Source organism: Sapajus apella, unplaced genomic scaffold, assembly GCF_009761245.1.
Source record: "Sapajus apella isolate SASKATOON/1434 unplaced genomic scaffold, GSC_monkey_1.0 scaffold31, whole genome shotgun sequence".
Classification (NCBI taxonomy): Eukaryota; Metazoa; Chordata; class Mammalia; order Primates; family Cebidae; genus Sapajus; species Sapajus apella.
In genome coordinates, this window is record NW_022436971.1 from 1 (window position 1) to 24895 (window position 24895).

Sequence of the window (24895 nt, forward strand, 5' to 3'; positions counted from 1 at the left end):
GGTAGTACAATGAATTAAATCATCCTATTCACCTCAGCTGGACTGTTGCTTGTCTTGGGGAAGCAAGTAAGAGGCTGCAAGCTGGGTAAGCACCCAGAGAATCCAGTAGCACAGACCCTCACCTGGGCCTGAGCTGTTTGAAGGTAGCCGGTCAGAACCCTTGAGAGTTCGGAAGTGCACCCGGGGTCCTGGGGGGCTCTCTCCTGATCTGCACTGTGTAGTCACTGTCCTCAGCCAGGCCTCAGAGGGCATAAGCCCGGGTGGTGGTGTTCACCTCCCGAATCACACGCTGCCCGGGGCCAGTCTGCCTCTGCAGGGAGTTGAGGGGGAGGAGGACAGCCTCAACCCAGTGCCAGGCCACAAGACTCAACGGAGACTCTTCAACATCCAAGCACTCCGTGGGAGTAGCATGAAAAGGGCAGCCTGAGCCAGGGTAGCCTGCTTCTAGATCCCCCCACCTAAGTGAAGGAATGTGCAGAAATCCAAGGACACAGGTTGGGGGAGAAGAAGGGTGATTCATAATTGCTGGGAAATGGAGTAGCCAATGACGATGTTGCCTTCTGGGACGTCTCAGGACACAGTGGCCGAGTTGGCTCTGGGGTGAGTGACAGTCACATTCACAGGAGAGGGAGGCCAGTCTGCAGGAACCGGGTGTTAACAGGTTCACCCACTGACTAGCTCTGGTGGCCCCTCAGCCCCGTTGCCCTTTACTCACCTACTGGCACGAAGCCCAGGTCACAGCTGACCAACAGGAGGACCCTGGAGCTTCGACATGGGGAAAGGGGCATCAGTGAAGCCATGTCCCCACCGAGTCCGCTGGGGGTCACTGGGGCATCCGCTTGACATCCAGGCGGGGCTCCTGGAGGTGGCAGGAGTTGTGGGGGGTCAAGGACTGCCCAGAACGCACGGGGGGAGGGGTAGCAGCTCTCCTGGGCTCCCCACAGCTCACAGCAGCCCTATTTTCCTCGCGTCCTCCCGCCCCCGCATTGCCCGGGCGCCCCCAGAGCGCGGTCAGCCCTGCCCACACCCACCTCCGCCGGTCCTCGCGGTCGGTCAGGCCTCCGGGGACTGCTCGGTGCCCACAGGGCGGCCCATCGCCCAACTCGGTGGCGCTGCCCCTACCCCATCCTGGCGCGGGCCCGGCGAGGCGGGCAGCGTGGGGCCGAGCTGCGGGCCGAGAGGGCGCGGGTCTGCGGAGCCCCCAGAGCTCAGGCGGGCGGGGAGTCTGTCCCGGAGCAGGGGGCGTTGCCCGGACGCTGGCCTGGGTCCGCGGTGCGGGAGGCAGTGCGGCGGCCTCCGCCCGCCCCTGCAGCGGAATGTGACCGTCCCGGAGAGCCAGCAGCCTTCTGCAGCGCTGGCCCCGCTCACTCCGCCGCAGCCCGACCGGGACGCACGGGGACAGCTGGCCCGCCCCGCCCCGCCGGGGTTCTGGGCCGCCGTCAGTCCCCTCCAGCCCCCCACCCCCGTCCTCTCGGGGCTCCTCCCGCGACCCTCCCAATGGCGCCTCCGGGGCCCCCATACCTTATCCCTTCTCTCTCCCAGCTCAGGCGGAGGAGCCGGCGGGGCCGTCTGGGGAGGCTCGGGGGCGAAGGTCTCCTGCACCTGGGAGATCCCCTTCCTCCCCGCGTGGAAGAGCCAAGTTGGGAGGAGGAATTCCACCTCCAGTGCTCGGGGGGCTAAGAGGAGATGGGACAGAGTGTTGGAGATAATAATTGCTTTAACAATCTCTTACTTATAGACTGCGTCAGCTTTTAAGTCTCTTTCCCATTCATAATCTGATTTCATTCCATTCGCTTTCTCATTCTTTCTTTCATTTATTCAGCAAATATTTATTGAGCGTCTCTTCTGTATCTAGTTAAAACCTGCAGATACAGAGATTGTTAAGTGTTGGGCTTCTAGGGAGACTCAAAGCTCAGAGACCTATGGCTTTTTTAAAAAAATTATTATTCTTTTCTTTTCGTCTTTTTTGTTTGTTTTGTTTTGTTTTTTGTCTTTCTAAAGCTCTGCCACTTATGGTGTGGTTTTGGAGAAACTGGTTTATCTGTGCTGCAAAGTGAAGTGAAAAGCAAAGCGAGTGAGACCTCACGGGGTTGTTGTGAGGCTCAAATGAGACAATGTTGGGGAAAGGTCTTTATAAATCTCACAACACTGTGTGAATGGATGATGATTGTAAATTTGCACCAATTTTTTGGTTACTTCCTTTGTTCAATAAACGTGTAAGCCCTTACATTATTTCATGCTTTGGTTGAGCTTGAAATCTGGAGTGAGAACCTGAGTGAGTGCCAATTTGTCCAGCTGTGTGATCCTAAGCAACCAGCTCAACTACTCTGAGCCTGTTTCATCATTTGAAAAATGAAGGTGTCAATATTGACCAACATCTTCGTGTTGGTGTATCCCATGAGATACTGTCTGTGAAAAGTGTGTTGTTCAGTGTAAATAGATGCTGGCTAACATTGCTTTTAGGGCAGATCTTTTGGTTTCTAATTCTCCATGCAGTATTTCTGTCTCTGTGGCATTTTTCCAGCTGTAATATTCAGTACAGTGTGTGCACACTTGGGGCTCAGAAGCTTCTGCTGCCTTCCTTTCTGAGAGGAGAGGGTAAAAGGGAACCAGTGGGACTTTGCCTGTGGAGCATGTGATCAAGTCATGGGCCAGGTCCTCTGACTTCTGCTGACCTATAGACTCTGATCTCTGGCCTCGGAGGACACCTGCCCAGGGATTCTCACTGCTCTGTGTGTTGTCCTGCACTCCCAGGCTCTAGGTCCTCCAGAAAAGAGGGCATTGTCCCTGTAGGGCAAGAGTCACAAACCTCAGGTCTTCCTCTTCAGGGGCCAAAGCAGAGGCTGGGGAGTCAGGGTGAATGCAAAGAGGAGTTTCCCTGAGGTTACCAGAGGGCTGGGGGCCTAGTGACCAGGAAAGGGTGGTACAGGCGGTGGTACGGGGCAGGGGGTGCCCTGAGAGCCCAGGGTGCTTGGGTTAATCATCACTGTGGCTCAGGTAAGGCCCTGCCAACTGGAAGCAGAGTCACTGTGACATGAGGGGTTTGTGCGGCTGAAGAGGCAGGCAGAACAGTGTAGCCACAGCGCGGGACCATGCTGGCCACAAAACGGTTTCAACATGTCATTGAGACCCCGGAGCCTGGCCAGTGGGAGGTGAGACCCCTTCTCCATGTTGGCTTTCCGTGCTGATTCCTAGAATTATTTTTCATCCAGTCTTCCCTCCACCCTGGGTTTCTGCTCACCTCTTTTTCCTTCCTGATGTTCTTTCCCTAATATGCCCAGAGTAGCAAGTGCAGGCTGAGTTTCCAGTGTGATGTGTGTGTGTGTGTGTGTGTGTGTGTGTGTCCAAACTCTGTGCCTGCTGCCACTCCCACCTCCAGCTCAGCAGGCATGAATGAGGCTGTGGCTGCCTGCTCCTTCCTTGTCCCCTCTTCCTTCTAGTTGTCTGGGTATGAGGCAGCTGTGCCAATCACAGAGAAGTCAAATCCACTGACCCGGGACCTGGACAAAGCAGATGCCGAGAAAATTGTTCGACTGCTGGGCAATGTGATGCTGAGATCTTCCAGGAGGAGGGGCAATCCCTGCCCAGATACCAGGTAACACAGACCCATGCCCTGGATCCTGCAAATAAATATGCCAACCCCAGTCCCACCTCTGCCCTGACCATGGCTCCTAATATTGGAAACCCTGAAACCTCCTGCCCTATCCACCGTCCTCCTCTTCTTGGCTTCTGATTCCTGCCTGTTCCCTACAGAGACTCTACAGCGAATCCATTCTGACCACCATGGTACAAGTGGCTGGGAAAGTTCAGGAAGTGCTGAAGGTACCAACCTTCCTTCTGCTCCCTGCCTCAACTTTTCTGTTTCCCTCTTTCTCTTTCTTTGGTCTCTATTTCTCGGTTTTATAGATCTCATTCTCCTTTGTCCCTTTTGGAGATCCTCCCTTTTGGACCCTTATTTACATCTTAATCATCAAAAATAATAATAACTTATCTGCTTAATACTTTATAATTGACAATCTACTTTCACAGCTATTACCCTCACAAAAACCTGTGAAGTTGATATGCTTTCCGTTTGTTTGTTTGTTTTTATCAGATGAAAAAACGAACACTTAGAAAGATAATCACTGTAGCTTGCTCAAATACACCCAGCTAATAATTGCTGGATAATGCTGCTTTTTTTATGTACTTTTATTTAGATGACAAAGCTGCTTTCAGTTCTTTTGGGGATAAGTAAGGATTCGAATAAGTAGTGGAGCAGGACATGGGAGTCAAACTGGTTTCTCTAATCCGGTGTTCTTTTTGCTACACCACACTGCGTGTATTTGTTCACTTTTGTGATAAGAGGAGGGATAAGGAGTCTTTTCGGTTCCTCTTGCATTACTGACAAAGAATATGCTTCCCCCACCTGAGCCAGGCCCTGGTGATATACGCCTTTTTCCTTCTTCAGGAGCCAGATGGGGGGCTGGTTGTATTGAGTGGAGGGGGCACCTCTGGCCGGATGGCATTCCTCATGTCGGTGAGCACCCTGGTCCCCGGTTTTCTTCCCTCTCCACTTCTTGAGGTGACCCTCAGGACCATAAAGATCACCATAACTGAGCTCCCAGGTGCCCCCCTCACTCAACCTGGACTCCAAGCCCGGCTCTCTCTCTCTTCCAAAAGCTAGGCGTCACCATGAAGTCCCATTTCTTCTGAGTCCATCTGAGTCCCACCAGTCTGTTGTCAATGTCTCTACATCCCATGCACCGCCAACTAATCATCCCCAAGTGGCAGCTTTAAGCGCCAGATTTCATGTAGGACTCGGTTAAGCACTGGTCTAAGAGAATCATTACATAGTCTCTGTCCTCTAGGAGTTGAAAATCCAAGATAATTGTTTCTTCTCTGTCATTACCCCTTCACACCCTCTCCCCCTTGACAGGTGTCCTTTAATCAGCTGATAAAGGGTCTGGGACAGAAACCTCTACACCTACCTCATTGCAGGGGGTGACAGGTAAGCCAAGTTAGGCTGTGAATATTTTGTTTGGCCTGAATAGTGCTTCTTAGGCAGAGATTGTGTCCAGCTTGCCTTAGTCCCCCATTCCTTATTGCCTTACACTTGGTCCACTTTACCTACTTATGTCGCCTGACCGGCTGTTGTAGGTATTTGGGTTTTTCAACTCTATGGAGTGTCTGTCATGGTGCCCAGCAAACAGTGGGCACTCATTCAGTGATAGTTGTCCCTTTATTCCCATCTCTTAATGTAGCCTGCCCTAATAAACCATAGGCTTCTGCTTCCCAGCCAGTGCCACTGACCTCGAGTCTGTCCTCTTAGGTCTGTGGTGGCCTCTAGGGAGGGGACGGAAGATAGTGCCTTACACGGGACTGAGGAACTGAAGAAGGTCTGTGCTTCCCACTGATACTTGACCAGAGACTTCTATCTGTTCCTTCTCATGGGGACATAAAAGCCCCAGCATTCAGCCAAAGCCTATTCCCTCCCTCCCCTGTTCCTGGCCCCGATGTCCTCACACAGTAGGTTTGTGCCCTGGAATCCTCCCAGTTACACTGCATTGTCCATCCTCCTCCCCTAGGTGGCTGCCGGGAAGAAGAGGGTGATTGTCGTTGGCATTTCTGTGGGCCTCTCTGTGAGTAGAAAGATGGGTTGAGTGGATGAACTTTCGAGACAGGAAGTAAGTGGGAATGCAATAGCATGGGAGATAGATCAATGAGGTGGGTGCTAGAAAGCAGGAAGTTTGCTCAAGGAATCTTGGTTTGCGTTTCACCAACTTGGATCGAGTTGTATGAATGTGGGAAGATGGGGAAGGGATTCTATTTCAGAATAACTGTATCTATCAATCAGCAACCAAGGTAGGTGGACCAGTCCCAGGGTAAGCAAACTATACTGGCTGGCCAATGCAGCCAGCTGCCTGTTTTTTAAATTTTTTTTTGAGATGGAGTCTCGCTCTGTCACCCAGGCTGCAGTGCAATGGCGTGATCTCAGCTCGCTGCAGCCTCCACCTCCCATGCTCAGATGTGGTTCTGTGCATGAGCTGCCTGGAGGGAATGTTACAGAAAAATAAAGAAGATTCTTAGTTCCTTGTGCAAGAGGTCTGGTTTTGTAGGTTTGGAATAAGGCCCTGAAATATCTATTTTTTGAAAGCATCCCTGGAGATTCTGATGCACAGCCAGGTATGGGAAACTCTGCTAAATAGACAATTGGAGTGGGCCACCTGACAAAGCTGAGGGCTTCCTGACACCAGAGGGATACGGCAGAGGCTTGTTGATGATTTTAGAGCAGCTTTTTGTATTTAGCAGCGGTCTTGGGAAAGGAGACCATGGGTTTTTCAAAGGTGCTTTTCCACCTTCCAGATTCTAGGCTGTAGTATAATTCATGTGAAGGTGTAAATGAATCTGAAATACCCTAACCCTGATCCTTTTCATGGGGGCCCTCCTTCACCAAAAATGTATCTGCTGCAGTGGATGCTAATTTCAGGCTCTATGACTAAGTGAAATGAAGAATTTCAAACAGTGTAGGCATGGAGATCTTCCAGTTGTTCCTTAAATCAGTGGCTCCCAAACTTGGCTGATTTTCAGAGTCATCTGGGAAGCTTTTTAAAAATACAGATTTTGGGGCTCCACTCCAGAACTACTGAATCTGAACCTTAGGGTGGATGTGGTACCCAGAAATGGGTAGTTATTAAAAAATAAAACTCGCCAGATGATTCAGATGCCCAGCTGTGTTTAGGAATCTAGACGTTAAACCATGCAATATGAACCCTGTCGCTGCTTTCTGCTTTAGTCTCCTCTTTCTTAGGTCTCTAGCAAGTTTCAGAAATAGTTTGAGGACAAATGACAGGAGACAATTTACACAAGGGGCATGAAATATGTAAAACTCGTCTGCCCTAGAAGTGATACAAAAATAGTTCAAGAAGGGATGGAATCTTTGCAGAATTGGATGGTATGGCAAAATTTTGGGTGCCATGTACAGAGGTAACTAACTCTTTGAGGTCCTGCCATAATGGGCGATTCACAAATTATCACCTAGCAAAGCCATTAGAAATCAACTGAAGAAGATCCTCATTCTTTGAGATTCCATGATTTGTAACTAAGCAGATAACAAGTCTGCCTCATTAACACATTGATTTGTTCCCGATTAATTCATTCAAGGAATGTTTGACAACTGTGAGGTGCTACACCTACCTTGCAGCTTGGTTCCCTCACCGTTATCCCTCCCTCCAGTACTGAGGGCTCACTCTTTGGAGGGATTTCCAGAATGTATTTCCATGAATGGGAAAGGCTTCTGATGAACCTTCAGATGGAAAACAAGGGGGCAACTTTGACATTTGAATGACAGGCATTCCCTAAGGGGCCTGCAGAGGGTGAGGTTAGTGTGGCCATGGCATTGGGGTTTATGCAAGACAGTTTGGGTCTCAGGCTGGAACTTTCAACGTGAGTGTTGGCTTTGCTCTGGGCTTGAGGTGCTGAATGTTTTATTAACCCCCGTCCTTGGGGTTCAGGGACACAGTGCCTCTAACAGCTCCAAGCATACGTCTGTGTGAAGTTGTTGACCTCTGACCTAAATCCCAAAGCAGTCTTTGATCATGACTCCCAGCTGAGGCCCTTCTTTGAAATCCTCATAGACAATCTCCCCACCTTGTGTCTCTCTGGGCCCCAGAAATGACCCCATTGAAGACTGGAGTTCAACATTCTGACAAGTGGCAGAGCGGATGCAGAAAATGCAGGAGAAACAGAAAGCTTTTGTGCTCAATCCTGCCATCGGGGTAGGGCTTCTCCTTTTTCTATGTTCTCCAACCCCCCAGCGCCTGGGAACTGCTTGCCACTTCCTTGGGGCCTCTGATTTTAGGTTCTGTTACATCTTGTTTAAATTCCTGAGGCATTGTGAGTCAGCTAAAATGCTATAAACCAAATCCTATTTTCCCATTTACTTTTTCACAATCCAGTCTCTCAAACCGGTAATCATTAAACACTTTAGTGGTCGGGGGCAGTTTCAGTTTAAAGAAGATCTTTGCCATCTATGTACAAACACCATTGAATAGCCACAGTTATGTCTCAGTCTGTCTGTCTTATATATTTACATTAAAAAATGGGGTGCAGTTTTGTTTCATTCTGCCTTCTAAATCCTCTCCAAAATTGGCTGGCCCTTCTTAGCTTGAAAGCTGTTTTCCCCTGTTCCTTTTTTCTCATCTGGATTGTGGATACATTTTACTAGCCCCATTTCTCCTCACTTGGGCCTTAGGAGGGCCTTAGCCAAATTCCAGCCGGTGCCTCTCTCTACCAGTGATGGCCATGTGATCTGAGACATTCTCCTCCATCTTCCTTTTGTGAGATAGGAAGGTAGAATTCCATATGACCTAAGAATTCCATGGCTTTGGCCTCCCAAATACTCATCTCTCTTTCCTCCTCTCTGCAAATGTTGACTTTCAGTCTTCTTTTCTCAGTCACTACTGTTATCATTCTGTTTGCTGGAATCTCTTTGCTGTCCAGTGTGCTGTGTTCCACATCTGGACCCCTGCAATGGCTGCTTCATCTGTCTGTCCAAAGCATATGACATGTGGCATTTGGACTGATAAACTACCACAGAAAATGGTGGAGGTGAGGGAGGTGGGGGAGAAATTTCTTGGCAAGAAAAGCACTCTCTGGGCCGGGTGTGGTGGCTCATGCCTATAATCTCAGCACTTTGGGAGGCCAAGGTGGGCAGATCCCTTGAGGTCAGGAGTTCCAGACCAGCCTGGCCAACATAGTGAAACCACGTCTCTACTAAAAATACAAAAATTAGCTGGGTGTGGTGGCAGGTTCCTGTAATTCCAGTTACTTGGGAGGCTAAGGCAGGAGAATAGCTTGAATTTGGGAGGTGGAGGTTGCAGTGAGCCAAGATCGCACCACTGCACTCCAGCCTGGGTGGCAGAGCAAGACTCTGTCTCAAAAAAAAAAAAGAAAAAAAAAAAGAAAGAAAAGGAAAGCACTTTATGAAAAACCCTTGACCCAGCTGACAAGAGACCCAATCACTGTGACTTCCTCCTCAGAGAGTCCTAAATATATACCCAGGAATGACCAGAGGAGGCCTTTTCCCTCTTTCCAATCTTCCTGTTAGTCAAGCCCACCCCAGCACCATTCCTCACAGGCACACCGGGGGCCAGCAGTACCATCACATGCATGGCCAGGGGTCGCTAACAAGTGGCCTCCGGAGTGTTCATCCTCTCCCAATTCCTCTTGGGTGTCTTCACCTCCTTCAGCCTGAGGGTCTCAGCGGCTCCTCCCGGATGAAAGGTGGAAGTGCCACCAAGATCCTGCTGGAAACCCTGTTACTAGCCGCCCATAAGACTGTGGCCCGGGGCATTGCAGCATCTCAAAGGTAGGGAGGACCTGGACAAGAGAGAGCTCAGAGTCAGGTGAGCGTGAGATGGTGTGGATGGGGAATGGCAGGTCTAGACCCAAGGACTGCGCTGGTGGCAGTAAGACTGCAGCCCACCACGCCTCCCCTGGGAAGGGAGCTGGCGGGGACATGCTGTTGCTCCCACCACGTAGTCGCAGACTCCAGATTGTCTCCAGTGGATCCTGGATTCCTTAGGCCCAGACCTAATCTCTGAGCCTGCCTGGAACCTCCAAAGCTAGCCTGGCTCCCGAGGGTCCTTTGATTTGGGGACTTATATGTTCCACGTAACATTCTAAGTGCTGGGAATATAGCAATGAACAGAAAAGACAATCCCTGGCTGGGTGCAGTGGCTCATGCCTGTAATCCCAGCACTTTCAGAGGCTTAGGCAGGTGAATCGCTTGAGGCCAGGAATTCAAGACCAACTTGGCCAACATGACAAAACCCCATCTCTACTAAAAAGACCCCCAAAATTAGTTGGGCATGGTGGTGTGCACCTGTAATCCCAGCTACCTGGGTGAGTAGAGGCAGGAGAACTGCTTGAATCCGGGAGGCGGAGGTTGCAGTGAGTCAAGATGACTGCATTCCAGCCTGGGTAACAGAGTGAGACGGTCTCAAAAAAAAAAAAAAAAAAGTCCCTACCTTCATGGTGTCTACGTTCTAGGGTGGTGAGAAAGACTTTAAACAAGAAAGCTTATTGCATGTTGGATAATGATAAGTGTGTTTTTGTTTTGTTTTTTGTGACAGAGTCTTGCTCTGTCACCCAGGCTGGAGTGCAGGGGTGTAATCATAGCTCACTGCAGCCTTGAACTTAAATGAGCACCTCCTGGTGATTTCTTTTTTCTTTTCTTTTTTTTTTTTGAGATGTAGTCTCACGCTGTCGCCCAGGCTGGAGTGCAGTGGCGTGATCTTGGCTCACTGCAACCTCTGTCTCTCCTGGTTCAAGCAATTCTCCTGCCTCAGCCTCGTGAGTAGCTGGGACTACAGGCGCACGCCACCACACCTGGCTAATTTTTGTATTTTTAGTAGAGGTGGGGTTTCACCATGTTGGACAGGCTAGTCTCAAACTCCTGACCTCATGATTGACCCACCTCAGCCTTCCAAAGTGCTGGGATTACAGGTGTGAGCCACCGTGTCTGGCCAATTTCTTTTTTTTTTGAGATGGAGTTTCGCTCTTGTTGCACAGGCTAGAGTGCAGTTTCACAATCTTGGCTCACTGCAACTGCCACTTCCCAGGTTCAAGGGATTCTCCTACCTCAGCCTCCCAAGTAGCTGGGATTACAGGCACATGGCACCATGCCTGGCTAATTTTTGTATTTTTTTAGTAGAGGCGGGGTTTCACAATGTTGGCCAGGCTCGTCTGGAACTCTTGACCTTAAAGTGATCTGCCTTCCTTGGCTTCCCAAAATGCTGGGATTATAGGTGTGAGCCACCGCCTGCTCCCTCCAGGTGATCTCTGTGAATACTCACTGAAGTGTGAGAATCTCAGCCCAGCTTTGTTATTCAGAGCCATCCTCACAGTGGGCCTGCTCTTCAATAGGCCCAGCCCTGGGGCCCCGCTGTTTATGTGACACCAGGATTGGGCTCCAGAGTAGTAGAGCACGAAGAGGGCACAAAGCCATTCGAAGTCACCCCAGTGCCTACCACTTTTCCCTTCTTCGCAACATGGTGGAGGGAGGGCCGGGGTGCTTCCCTCTTTGGACTAGGAAACCAAAGTGATGGTGATGATTGTCGTTATTAGTTTTTGATTAATGACAATAATTAAAAATTGTTGACACTCAGCTTGGAGTGCAGTGGAGCAATCATAGCTGTAACCTCCTACTACTGGGCTCAAGTATCTTCCCACTTCGGCCTCCCAAGTAGCTGGGACTGAGGTGCATGCCATCATGCCCAACTAGTTTTTGTATTTTTTTTTTTTTTTTGAGTCGGAGTTTCGCTCTTGTTACCCAGGCTGGAGTGCAATGGCGCGATCTCCGCTCACCGCAGCCTCCGCCTCCTGGGTTCAGGCAATTCTCCGGCCTCAGCCTCCTGAGTAGCTGGGATTACAGGCATATGCCACCATGCCCAGCTGACTTTTTTTTGTATTTTTAGTAGAGACGGGGTTTCACCATGTTGACCAGGACGGTCTCGATCTCTTGACCTTGTGATCCACCCGCCTCGGCCTCCCAAAGTGCTGGGATTACAAGCGTGAGCCACCGCGCCCGGCTTAGTTTTTGTATTTTTTGTAGAAATGGGGTTTTGCTATGCTGTCCAGACTGGTTGCAAACTCCTGGCATCGAGCAATCTCCCCATCTCAGCCCCCCAAAGTGCTGGGATGACAGGCACAAGCCACTATGCCAGCCTAAAGTGATTATTTGTTATATCCAAAGCTCCTATTTTGTAATAGGGAAAAGTAGGCCAAGAAAAGGAAAGTGACTCTGGAAAGTCACATAAATGATTAGCAGGCTTGGGATGGGCCTGGAAGGCATGAGGACTGATGAGTCAGACACACTGTTTATGGTTTTTGTTGTGTGTTTATTTTATTTTATTTTATTTTTGAGACGGAGTCTCGCTCTGTTTCTTGGAGTGTAATGGCACGACCTCTCATCCTATGTGCATACTTAATTATTTCTTCAGAGGAGATAGCACCTTTTCTTGCTTTTTCTATTGACTTGAGCTTCTCCTTTGCTTGGTAAACAGCTGTTGCCAGTATTTGTTCTGCTTCCTTTAGCTGTTTTTGTAGTTGCTGAATATCACCATCTCTCTTCTCTACTTCTTTTTCCAAAACTTGCATTTCATGATGGATTTTTCCCTGATTAACTACCAATTTCATTAGTTCTTGAAATTCCCCATCTCGATGAATTAACAATTCCAGGACCTGGTTTTCTTCTCCAGCCTGTAACAACTTTTGGCTCCTTGAAATTGCCAGCATTTCTGTAAGTTCTCTAGACAGGACTTTAAATCCTCAAGCGCAGACAGCAGCCGCCCTCGTGTGCTGCTGCCACTTGCCACTCCCACGCTGCCTCCCAGTTGCTCCTTCTCCTTCTCAACACTCAAAGACGCAGCCGTACTCTGCCATTATTTTTTTCTACACGTATTCATCAGCATTAACTTGCGAGAAACAATTTTCTCTCTCTCATTTTTTTTTTTTTTTTTTTGAGACACAATCTCTCTCTGTTGCCCAGGCTGGAGTGCACTGGCGCGATCTCTGCTCACTGCAACCTCTGCCTCCTGGATCAAGCGATTCTCCTGGCTCAGCCTCCCGACTGGCTGGGACTATAGGCACCCACCACCACACTGGGCTAATTTTTGTATTTTTAGTAGAGACGGGCTTTTGCCATATTGGCCAAGCTGGTCTTGAACTCCTGGTTTCAAGTATTTCACCCACCTCGGCCTCCCAAAGAGTTGGGATTATAGGCATGAGTCACAGCACCTGGCAACAACTTTCTTGTCTCCTTATTTGTTAAAGAATGTATGGGCTGGGCATGGCTGCTCATGTGGGAGGCTGAGACAGGAGAATTGCTTGAATCAGGGAGGTGGAGGTTACAGTGAGCTGAGATTGTGCCACTGCACTCCAACTTGAGCAACAAGGCAAGACTCTGTCTCAAATCATCATCATCATCATCATCATCATCATCATTTATATTGGCCAGGCACAGCAGGTCATGCCTGTAATCCCAGCACCCTCTGTCGATCGATAGATAGATAGATAGATAGATAGATAGATAGATAGATAGATAAAAATTGGCAAATTGGCAGGTGTAGTGGCGGTCACCTGTAGTCCCAGCTACTCAGGAGGCTGAGGCACAAGAATGGCTTGAACTCCTGAGGCGGAGGTTTCGGTAAGCCAAGGTCATGCCACTGTACTCCAGCCTGGGCAACAGAGCAAGACTCCATCTCAAAAAAAAATTATAAAATAGCTGCATGAAGTGACTCAGGCCTGTAATACCAGCACTTTGAGAGGCTAAGGCAGGAGGATCCCTTGAGCCCAGGAGTTTGCAACCAGCCTGGGCAATATAGGGAGACCTCGTTTCTATTTAAAAATTTTAAAAATTAGCTGGATATGGTGGTGCACGCCTGTAGTCCCAGCTACCCAGGCAACTGAGGTGGGAGGATTGCTTGAGCATGGGAGGCAGAGGCTACAGTAAGCAGAGACTGTGCCACTGCACTCTAGCCTGGGTGACAAAGCAAGACCCTGTGTCCAATATAAATATATATATGTAAAATGGTTCAGGCATGGCGGCTCAGACCTATAATCCCAGCAGTTTGGGAGGAAAAGGCAGGACAATCACTTGAGTCCAGGATATCAAAACCAGCCTCGGCAACATGGCAAGACCCTGTCTCAACAAAATTTTAAAATAAGCCAGGTGTGGTGGCACATTCCTGTGGTTCCAGCTACTCAGGAGGCTGAGGTGAGAAGATGACTTGAGCCCGGAAGTTTAAGGGTTCCATGAGCTAGGATCAAACCACTGCACTCCAACCTGGGAAACAGAGAGAGAACCTGTCTCTTTTTATTTTTTTTTTGAGACAGAGTCTTGCTCTTGCCCAGGCTGGAGTGCAGTGGCGCAATTTTGACTCACTGCAACCTCCACCTCCCGGGTTCAAGTGATTCTTCTGCATCGGCCTCCTGAGTAGCTGGGATCACCGGCACCCGCCACTATGCCGAGCTAATTTTTTGTATTTTTAGTAGAGATGGGGTTTCACCATTTTAGCTGGTCTCTAACTCCTAACCTCAGGTGATCCGCCTGGGCAACAAAGCAAGACTCTGTTTGAAAAAAAAATAATAATAAAGAAAAAGGAAAAAACAACTTCAGTTGTTGTGCAACGTGGCTAGTTTTATTTATTTACTTATTTAGAGACAGAGTTTCGCTCTTGTTTCCCAGGCTGCAGTGCAATGGCGCGATCTCAACTCACTGCAAACTCTGCCTCCTGCCTCAGATTCCTGAGTAGCTGGGATTACAGGCATGTGTCACCATGCCTGGCTAATTTTGTATTTTTAGTAGAGATGGGGTTTCTCCATGTTGGGCAGGCTGGTCTGGAATCCCCGACCTCAGGTGATCCGCCTGCCTTAGCCTCCCAAAGTGCTGGGATTATAGGCATGAGCCACCATGCACGGCCTTTGGCTAGTTTCATGTTTTGCTATTTAAGATTTGTAATACATGCCTATTCAAGGGGGAGAGAGAAGAAATGGGTTTGCAGGAAAGCAATACAGACAGATAGACATAAGTGAAAAACCTATCCTGAGACATTACCCAGAAAATGGCATTCAGAGGCCAGGTGCATTGACTCATGCCTGTAATCCCAGCACTTTGAGAGGCTACGGGGGCCGACACATGAGCCCAGGAGTTCAAGACCAGCCTGGGCAACATGGTAAGACCCCCCATCTCTACAAAAACATGAAAGTAAATTAGCTAGACAGGGTGGCACATGTGCCTGTGATCCCACAGGATTGTGCCACCACACTCCAGCCTGGGCGATAGAGCAAGACCCTGTGAAAGAAAGGAAGAAATAAAGAAAACAATATTCAGAAAGAAAACATGCAGGGACAAATGCAGTCTCTGAGAGACTGAGAAGAGGCTCAGCAGGAGGCCCACTGTGCTCCACAGACCTCCAGGGTCCCAGCAGCAAAGCAAGTTTAAACCCGACCTTGGAATCAATCCTATTGGCTGGTGGAAGGATTTCAGTGTCATCTCTGCAAAGAAAAAACAGATTTTCGGCCTTTATTATAATTTAATTTTTGAAACTTGTGCTGAAACAATGGTTTATTTCCTCGGATGAGATGACTTGTGTTTGAGATATTTTCTTCACACTTAACCAGCGGCAGCAGCTGAGCAGCGTGACAGCTCTCTTTGATGTGCGAAAGCAGGCTGCTTGGCTCCTCTTTGCTATTGCAGAGATCAGGGCTGTCATCTGCCACGGTCTTGACAATTGACAGTTGTTTATGGCCCTTTCCCTTGTCAAATTAAACCCATATGTTGATTGCCTTTGGTTGCAGTAGGGATGAAATACTGTGGAAACAATAAAAACACTTCCAAGAAATAGACTTAAAGGAATAACTTGCTTATTGCCCTCAGTGCACTAGGAAGAGTTTTGTGTCACTCCCAGCACCCACAATTCACCTCTCCCAGCAACCAGAGCACCCGGAGACCAACCAACCCCTTCCACCTCCCAAGAGAATTGCCGAGCTCTGGAGCCACCCCCACTCAATTCGCTCTACAAAGGGAAAATAATTCTTAGCAAGCTGTTGGAAACCTGCATTGTATCTGAAGAAAAGGGAAGGGGTAGGAGTGAAATACTTAATAAGTGAGTTGGAAAGTGGAGGGGAATATTATATCAAAAAAATTCAAGTAACACAGGCACACCCACCCACCCACCCACACATATACAAAACCACTGTTACCAACAAGACAGTGGAATCCAGTTTGGAGAATAATTTACAATATTCTTTGCTTTATCAGTAAAGTGAAGGATTATAATCATGCATTTCAGAAAGGAAGGGGGCTTCATTCATTCATTCATTCGATGACTGTTAGCTGAATACCTACAATGTGCAAGACATTATGCTAAGTGTCGTTCTCATTAGCAAGTCCTCACTGCTGCATAACTCACAATTTCTCACCATATCTATTGCTACTTCCCCTCCCCAGGATACTGCAAGACCTCCTAACTGGACTCGCAGTTTCTCGTTGCTTTCCCATACACCCTGTCACCCTCACCACCACCATCCTCCATGATACTCTCCATACAATAGCCAAAAAAGATATAGCAAATAATTCATATTTAAAATGTAAAATAGCTGGGCGCAGTGGCTCACGCCTGTAATCCCAGCACTTTGGGAGGCCAAGGCGGGCAGATCACCTGAGGTTGGAAGTTCAAGACCAGCCTGACCAACACGGAGAAACCCCGTCTCTGCTAAAGAATACAAAATTAGCCGGATGTGGTGGCGCTTGTCTGTAATCCCAGATACTCAGGGGGCTGAGGCAGAAGAATCACTTGAACCCAGGAGGCAGAGGTTGCGGTGAGCCCAGATCGTGCCATTGCACTCTAGCCTGGGCGACAAGGGTGAAACTCCATCTTAGAAAAAAAAAAAAAAGTAAAATGAAGCCGGGTGTCATGGCTTATGCCTGTAATCCCAGCACTTTGGGAGACTGAGGCAGGTGGATCACTTGTGGAGTTGGAAACCAGCCTGGCCAACATGGTGGAACCCCGTGTCTGCAAAAAATACAAAAATTAGCCAGGTGTGATGGTGAGTGCCTGTAATCCTCGCTACTCAGAAGGTCAAGGCAGGAGAATCACTTGAACCAGGGAGGTGGAGGTTGCAGTGAGCCAAGATTGCACCATTGTACTCCAGCCTGGGTAACGAGCAAAACTCGGTCTCAAAAAACAAAAACAAAACTCTGCAGCTGTCCTGGCACTTTGAATGTCTTACTTTGTTTCTTAAAACAAAAAGCACAGGCTGTGCTTGTTTTCTGCTTAGGGCCTTTGCACTTGCTATGTCCTTGCCTCAGCCTCCCAAATAGCGGGGATTACAGGCACGAGGCACCATGCCCAGCTAACTTTTGCATATTTAGTAGACAGAGTTGGTCAGTCTGGTCTTGAACTCCTGACCTCGTGATCTGCCCGCCTTGGTTTCCGAAAGTGCTGGGATTACAGACTTGGCCTCTTTTTTTTTTTTTTTTTTTTTTGAGACTGAGTCTTGCTCTGTCACCCAGGCTGGAGTGCAGTTATGTTATCTCAGCTCACTGCAACCTCCACCTCCCGATTTAAGCAATTCTTGTGCCTCAGCCTCCCAAGTAGCTGGGATTACAGACACCCATACATCTGGCTAAATTTTTGTATTTTTAGTAGAGATGGGGTTTCACTATATTGGTCAGGCTGTTCGGAACTCCTGACCTTGTGATCTGCCTGCCTTGGCCTTCTAGTGTGCTGGGATTACAGGTGTGAGCCACTGGGCCTGGCTTTTTTTTTTTTTTTCCAAGACAGAGTCTTGCTTTGTCACCCAGGCTGGAGTGCAGTGGCACGATCTCAGCTCATGGCAACCTCTGCTTCCCAGGTTCAAGTGATTCTTCGGCCTCAGCCTCCCGAGTAGCTGGGTCTACAGGCTTGCACTACCATACCCTGCTAATTTTTGTATTTTTAGTAGAGATGAGGTTTTGCCATGTTAGCCAGGTTGGTCTCGAACTCCTGGCCACAGGTGATCTGGCTGCCTCAGCCTCCCAATGTGCTAGGATTACAGGCATGAGCCACTGCACCCACCCACTTGATATGTCCTTTTCATAGAAATGCCCTTCCCCCAGATTTTTAGGTGGCCTACTCAGATCAAACATCACCTTTTCAGAGAGTCCTTCCCTGGCTACCCAACCTAAAGTAGCTACCCACCACCAGATAACTTCCTATTCTGTTACACTGTTTGATTTTCTGAAAGCATAGCACTTACCAGTGTCTGAAGGTATTTTACTTCCTTGATTGTTTATCTTAGTAGCTCTTAATGTGTGGTCTCAGGACCAGCAGTATTAGCATCACTCGGAACTAGTTCTAACTGCATATTCTCAGGCCCTACTGTAGACCTTTTGAATCAGAAATTGCGAGCATAGTATCCAAATATCCGTATGTAACAAACTTTCCACATGATTTTGATGATAATTAAAGTTTGGCAACCACTGGCACTCTTAGTCCATCTTCTGCTGCAACACCAGAATACCACAGACTAGGTAATTTATAAACAATGGATGTTTACATGGCTCACAGTTCTAGAGACCGGGAAGTCCAAAAGCATGGCACTGGCATTTGAAGAGGGTCACCCTATGGCAGAAGGCAGAAGGGCAAGTGAACATGTGAAATAGACAGTGTAGAAATTGGGCCAAACGTTTCCTTTTTATCAAGAGTCCACTCCCATGATGAATAACCCACTTCCTTAATAATAGCATTAATTCATTCATGAGGGGAGAGCACTCATGGCCTGATAATCACCTCTGAAAAGCCCCACTTCTTAATAGTGTTACAATCATAATTGACTTTTCAACACATGAACTTTTGGAGGACACATTCAAACCATTGCACTGGTTTACAGTGATTATTTCTCCTCTCTCTCATGCCTGTCCTAGAACGTAAACTCCGAGAAAACGGAAGTCCATCTGTCTTGTTCAGTACGGTACCTCCAGCACCACACATAGCAGGCACTCAATAAACAGTTGTATGGTGGAAGATTGAGAGATTGATGAATGACTGAGCAACTGCTCTGGGATCTGTGTCTCAGGAGCCATGTCCGGGAAGGCCTAGCAGATGGTCCAATAAAACTGAGTCCGAGGGACCTGTCTGCCACCTTTCCACCACAGCCGTCTATGTTGCTCAGGATGGAGTACAATGCTTATTGACAGGCACAATCATAGTGCACTATAGCCTCAAACTTGAACTCCTGGGCTCGAGCAATCCTCCTACCTTGGCCTGTGAAATGGCAGAGACTAGGCCAGGCGTGGTGGCTCACACCTGTAATCCCAGCACTTTGGGAGGCCAAGGCGGGTGGATCACCCGAGGTCAGAAGTTTGGGACCAGCCTGGCCAACATGGTAAATCCTGTCTCTACTCAACATACAAAAAGTTATCAGGTGCGGTGGGTCACGCTTATAATCCCAGCTACTCAGGAGGCTGAGGCAGGAGAATCGCTTGAATCCAGGAGGTGAAGGCTGCAGTGAGCCGAGATGGTATCACTGCACTCCAGCCTGGATGACAGAATGAGACTCTGCCTCAAAAAAAAAAAAAATAGCAGAGACCACAGGCTTGTGCCACTGCACCCGGCCCCACCAGAGCTTTTATCTGTGTAACAGACTTTCCAGGCGGATAAAACTGAGGAAGGGGTTCTGAGGTAAAAGAATCACTTGAAAACTATGGTTTGAACTGTTATTAATTACAGTCTGGAAACTGCAAGCACATTTCAAGGTCCTCCTCAGAGAACCAGAAGGTTTGTGGATCGTTTTCAATTAGAGGATGAGGACAATGCTTTTTGCTTTTAAATTCTGTACAGCTCTTATGACATTAATCCCAGAGTGACTGCCAACTGACAAAGTGGCTTTCTCTTTCTCAGTCTTTCTGCTTTATATGAATCCTGGGATCTTAAAAAAGAAAAAAACAAAAACAAAAAACACCACCTCTAAACCAATTAATTCTGCCTCCAGTGGCTTCTAAAAGCGAACGATTGAAAACATTTGGTCAACTCCCAGCTCAAATGGGAAAAATGGAGAGGACATTATTTTTGCAAAAGACAGTGAACTTTAGAAAAGGATAAATCAACACCAAGAACTATGGAAGAGGCCTTGGGAGCCCCTCCTTAGAAACAATATGCTGGCTTGAAGCAAATAGTGTGGGCCAGGCACCATGCTAGGTACTGGGGTTCTCAAAGGCCACAAGAATGTGGTTCAAGTCTTCACAGAGCTCACAATCTAGAGAACAGATAAACATGTAGAGAAATACCCAGAGCAGAGTGCAGAGTGTTAGTGCTGTAGGAATGACTAACTCCTGAGTTTTGCCAGGGAAAGATTGCTGGAGGAGGTGATACTTGAACAGATCTGGAAGACTGTGTCTTGTCAGGCACAAAAAGAATGACAATCTAGACAGAAGGGATGACAAATAGAAAAGCACAGAGATGTAAAAGGGTAAGGATGGGTTCGAAACTAGTTAAGAGAAGTGAAGAATTTATACACACACATATAGTGTGTATATATATAATATGTATACACACACATTAGGAAAATTTGAATACTGACTTCATGAGACTAAGAAATTGTTAGTTTTAAAAGGTATGTTAATGCCATTGTGGTTATGTTGTAAAAGAGTTCTTATCTTTTGGAGACACATACTGAAATACTATTTCTGGGTAAAATGATGATATCTGGAATTTGCTTCAATATAATACGAAGGGGGACTGGGAGCAGTGGTTCACGCCTATAAACCCAACACTTTGAGAGGCTTAGGCAGGCAGATCACCTGAGGTCAGGAGTTTGAGACCAGCCTGGCCAACATGATGAACCCCCGTCTCTACTAAAAATACAAAATTAGCCAGGCGTGGCGACTTGCGTCTGTAATCCCAGCTACTTGGGAGGCTGAGGCAGAGAATCACCTGAGCCCAAAAGGTGGAGGCTGCAGTGAGCCATGATTGCACCACTGTACTCCAGCATGGGCAACAGAGTAAGACTCCATCTCAAAAAAAAAAAATTATATATATATATATATATATACATACACACACACACACACCCCTACACACACATACATAATATGGAGGGGTTAGGGGAGGGCAGAGATTAAAAATAAAATCAGGGTGGTTATGAATTATGAATACTTGTTGAAACTGTGTAATGATACATGGGAGTCATTGTACCATTTTTTTTTTTTTGAGACAGAGTCTCGCTCTGTTGCCCAGGCTGGAGTACAATGGCTCAGTCTCGGCTCACTGCAATCTCTGCCTCTTAGGTTCAAGTGATTCTCCTGCTTCTACTTTCTAAGTAGCTGAGACTACAGGTGTGTGCCACCACGCCCTGCTAATTTTTGTATTTTTAGTAGAGATACGGTTTCACCATGTTGGCCAGGCTGGTGTTGAACTCCTGACTTCAGGTGATCTGCCCACCTCAGCCTCCCAAAGTGTTGGGATTACAGGTGTGAGCCACCGCATCCAGCCCATTATACTATTTTTTATACTTCCATATATATTTGGAACTTTTTTTTTTGAGATGGAGTCTTGCTCTGTTGCCCGGCTAAAGTGCAGTGGCGCAATCTCGGGTCACTGCAACCTCCGCCTCCCAGGTTCAAGCATTTCTCCTGCCTCAGCCTCCCAAGTAGCCAGGACTACAGGTGCCCACCACCATGTCCAGTTAATTTTTGTATTTTTAGTAGAGATGGGGTTTCACCATGTTGGACAGGATAGTCTCGATCTCTTGACCCCGTGATTAGCCTGCCTCAGCCTCCCAGAGTGCTGGGATTACAGGCATGAGCCACCTCACCCAGCTATATTTGGAACTTTTCACAAGAAAAAGTCAAGAGAGAGAAAGAGAAACACTGCCTAGAACAGTAGCTACCATTATAACAAACATTCAACAAACATTGATTTTTTTCTTGCTTTCTTTGATGTGTCACTAGATACGATCACCACGCTACTCACAGGCACGAGCCGGAGGGAAAAGCTGAGTGAGCCACCTGATGCTTTTCCTAGGCTGAGCCCTGCTTCCTGGCGGGTACTGTGTGACGCACAGTTTGAAGCAGACACAGGAGTAGCCTTTCACTATGGTTTTGCACAGGAGAGGCTCTTGGCCCCCAAAGTGTGTGCCGGTTTATCTCCTAGGAATCCTAAAGGCCAGTCTGAGAGATGAGACATACTTGATAAGGGCTGAGCTACAGCTCCAACCCCTGAACTCTTTGCTCTGTTGCCCAGGCTGGAGTGGAGTGGCACGATATCAGCGCATTGCAAACGCCATCTCCCAGGCTCAAGCGATCCTCCTTTCTCAGCCTCCCGAGTAGCTGGGACTACAGGTGTACACCACCATACCTGGCTAGAAGTACAGGTGCACACCATGACACCCAGCTAATTTTTGTATTTTTAGTAGAGACAGGGTTTTACCACGTTGGCCAGGATGGTCTTGATCTCTTGACCTTGTGATCCGCCTGCCTCGGCCTCCCAAGGTGCTGGGATTATAGGCATGAGCCACCCTGCCCAGCTGGTGATTATTTTATTGTTCATATTGTTAGGAGCCATTTTTAATAATCTATGTCACCAAAGAAATAGAACAGGATTAAAAAACTCTAAAAAATGTATAGGCTGGGCACAGTGGCTCACGCCTATAATCCCAGCACTTTGGGAAGCTGAGGCGGGCAGATCACCTGAGGCTAGGAGTTTGAGACAGCCTAGCCAACATGGCAAAACCCCATGTCTACTAAAAATACAAAAACTTAGATGTGCATGGTGGCTCACACCTGTAATCCCAGCTACTTGGGAGGCTGAGGCAGGAGAATCGCTTGAACCCAGGAGGCAGAGGTTGCAGTGAGCTGCACACCACGCTGGGCGACAGAGTGAAACACTGTCTCAAAAAATAAGTTGGGGTATTTATTATACACCAACTCCTTTCAGTTATTGGTTCAAAGTTCCTTCTGAGTACATTAACACCATGGTGATTGCAGTCTGCCTCAAGCGTGGGTTAAATATGTACCTATGGCCGGCCAGGTGTGGTAGCTCATGCCTATAATACCAGCACTTTGGGAGGCCAAGGTGGGTGGATCCCCTGAGGTTGGGAGTTCAAGATCAGCCTAACCAACATGGAGAAACTCTATCTCTACTAAAAATACAAAAGTTAAAAAAATAAATAAATAAAAATACAAAATTAGCCAGGCATGGTGGTACCTGCCTGTAAACCTAGCTACTTGGGAGGCTGAGGCAGGAGAATTGCTTGAACTGGGAAGTGGAGGTTACAGTAAACCAAGATTGCGGCTGCACTCCAGCCTGGGCAACAAGAGCGAAACTCGTCCCAAAAAATATGTATATATACCTATGGCCACAGAAAGCCACCAAACAAAGGGTTACAGGTGTTGGCAGGAAAAAGGCATGAGAGTGAGGAGTTTTATGCCAAGGGAAGGTGTGCAGGGTACAATATACCTTGTTTCACTCTGATGTACTTGTATCTCACATTAAGTCCATTCTGTTACTGACTCTTCAAAGTGGTAGCCAGTGACAATAGCTAAACAAAATTTATAGAGGTGAATTAATGGAAGTAGTCTATGGGATGATCTTATGACTTGCTCTGACCAGTAAGAATGGCAGAAGTGATATTGTACCAGCCTCAGAGCCTGGGCCTTGAGATTCCTTGCAGCCTAGATCTCCACATAAGGAAGCAGGACTAGCCGAGTAAAGGATAAAAGGCAATGTGGAGGAATACCAAAGTGGGCTGGGCACGGTGGTTCAGGCCTGTAATCCCAACAATTTGGGAGGCCAAGGCGGGAGGTTCACTTGAGGCCAGGAGTTGGAGACCAGCCTGGCCAACATGGCAAAACCCCATCTCTACTAAAAATACAAAAATTAGCTGGGCATGGTGGCATATGCCTGTAATACCAGCTACTTGGGAGGCTGAGGCAGGAGAATCGTTTGAACCCGGGAGGTAGAGTTTGTAGTGAACCGAGATTGTGCCACTGAACTCCAGCCTTGGCAACAGAGTGAGACTCCGTGTAAAAAACAACAAAAGCAAAACAAAAAGAGTCCCAAGCCAACAGCCAGCATCAGCTGCAAGACATGCGAGTAATACCAGCTTGGACCTTTCAGCCCAGCTGCTCTGCAGTTGAACGCAGCAGCTCCATGAGTGAGCCCAGACAAGACCGAAGGGGAACCACCAGGCCCACCCAAAGAATCATACGAAATAAATCATTGTTGTCTTAAGCCACAGGATTTTGGATTGGTTTGTTATCTGCCATAGGCAATGAAATGCACATATTAATAATATACACTAACTCCGGTCAATCATTGTTTGGCAGTCGCTCCTGGGGACATGAACACCCTGGCTTTTCTGGTCTGCCCTGCTCATGAGTCAAGCCTGCTCCAGTGATCAGGGAAAGCTCCCAGGCAGAGAGTCCCAGACGCTTGCAGGAAGAAGCTGTCAGCATATATAGAAACAGCCAGTGCTGGGCAGATACAACTGGGGACAGCAGCATTTGCTACAACGTCAGAACCTCTTTTTCTCTGATTTATAAATATGTGGGGTGGAGGTGGGGGAGATGGAGAGGAGGTTTTGTGAGGAAGCAAGAATTTTGGAGTGAATGGTGCCTCTGAGAGACAATACCACCTAGGGGAAGAGTTTGCAGAACACAGAGATGGAGCTCTCAGACTTTGAAATTGGGGGCCCATCTTTTTTTTTTTTTTTTTGAGACCAAGTCTCCCTCTGTCACATAGGCAGGAATGCAGTGGTGCAATCTTGGCTCCCTGCAACCTCCACCTCCTGGGTTCAAGCAATTCTCCTGCCTCAGCCTCCTGAGTAGCTGGGATTACCGGCGTGCACTACCATATGCGGCTAATTTTTGTATTTTTAGTCGACACAGGGTTTCACCATGTTGGCCAGGCTCATCTCAAGCTCCTTGCCTCAGGTGATTCCCAGCATTTTTGGCCTCCCAAAGTGCTGGAAATTACAGGCGTAAGCCACCAGGTCCAGTGGCGGGGGGGCTTCCTTGTTCATTTCAACCTCTGGAAGTGTATAAGCACTGGGGTTCTCACAGCAGATGGCCTGCTGTTAGACTTTGTGCCTAGAATCCCACACGTCGCTTGCTCTCAGGTTCCTCACCATTGCCTGTTGCCCTCCCCACTTATCTCTTGCTGAACTCCTCACTCGCCTCACTAGTCACCTGCCAACCAGTTGTCATTCTCACCGCTCAGCACCTACCTGTCTCCCGGCTCCTGTTCCCCAGGTCCCCAGTGATAAAACATCCTATCCCCAAGGCTTTCTCCATGTCTTGTTGTGTTTAACTCTTGTTCATTTTGCTTTTCTGCTCCATAGGAAGTGCTTTTGGATATCACAACTATTAAAGCTT

The 24895-nt window shown here is 47.9% G+C and overlaps 1 protein-coding gene, 2 long non-coding RNA genes and 1 pseudogene across 3 annotated transcripts; 2 read left to right on the forward strand and 2 right to left on the reverse strand.

Annotated features, from left to right (window-relative positions):
• Positions 1-122: 122 nt before the first annotated feature.
• Positions 123-1681, reverse strand: LOC116561924 (iroquois-class homeodomain protein IRX-3-like). The gene is made up of 4 exons (XM_032293908.1): positions 1123-1681; positions 716-859; positions 523-638; positions 123-310 (listed from the first exon to the last, which is right to left on the reverse strand). The coding sequence occupies exons 1-3, from the start codon at positions 1517-1519 to the stop codon at positions 571-573; spliced, it is 609 nt and encodes a 202-aa protein (XP_032149799.1). The 5' UTR covers positions 1520-1681; the 3' UTR covers positions 123-310; positions 523-570.
• A 997-nt stretch (positions 1682-2678) lies between these two features.
• Positions 2679-5713, forward strand: LOC116561925 (annotated as a pseudogene).
• Positions 3961-7262, reverse strand: LOC116561927. The gene is made up of 2 exons (XR_004273671.1): positions 7174-7262; positions 3961-5616 (listed from the first exon to the last, which is right to left on the reverse strand). It is a non-coding gene; the product is annotated as an uncharacterized LOC116561927 (long non-coding RNA).
• A 9-nt stretch (positions 7263-7271) lies between these two features.
• LOC116561926 lies at positions 7272-9628 on the forward strand. The gene is made up of 3 exons (XR_004273670.1): positions 7272-7357; positions 7649-7754; positions 9228-9628. It is a non-coding gene; the product is annotated as an uncharacterized LOC116561926 (long non-coding RNA).
• The last annotated feature ends 15267 nt before the right edge of the window (positions 9629-24895 follow it).

Excerpts from the sequence above, each read along its gene's own strand:
- LOC116561924 (XM_032293908.1), bottom strand. The coding sequence starts at position 1,519 with ATGGGGGCCCCGGAGGCGCCATTGGGAGGGTCGCGGGAGGAGCCCCGA. Across the intron at positions 860-1,122 it reads CGGGCCCGCGCCAGGATGGG|GAGCCCCGCCTGGATGTCAA; the intron begins GTAGGGGCAGCG and ends TGCCACCTCCAG. Across the intron at positions 639-715 it reads CCTGGGCTTCGTGCCAGTAG|ACTGGCCTCCCTCTCCTGTG; the intron begins GTGAGTAAAGGG and ends CGGTTCCTGCAG.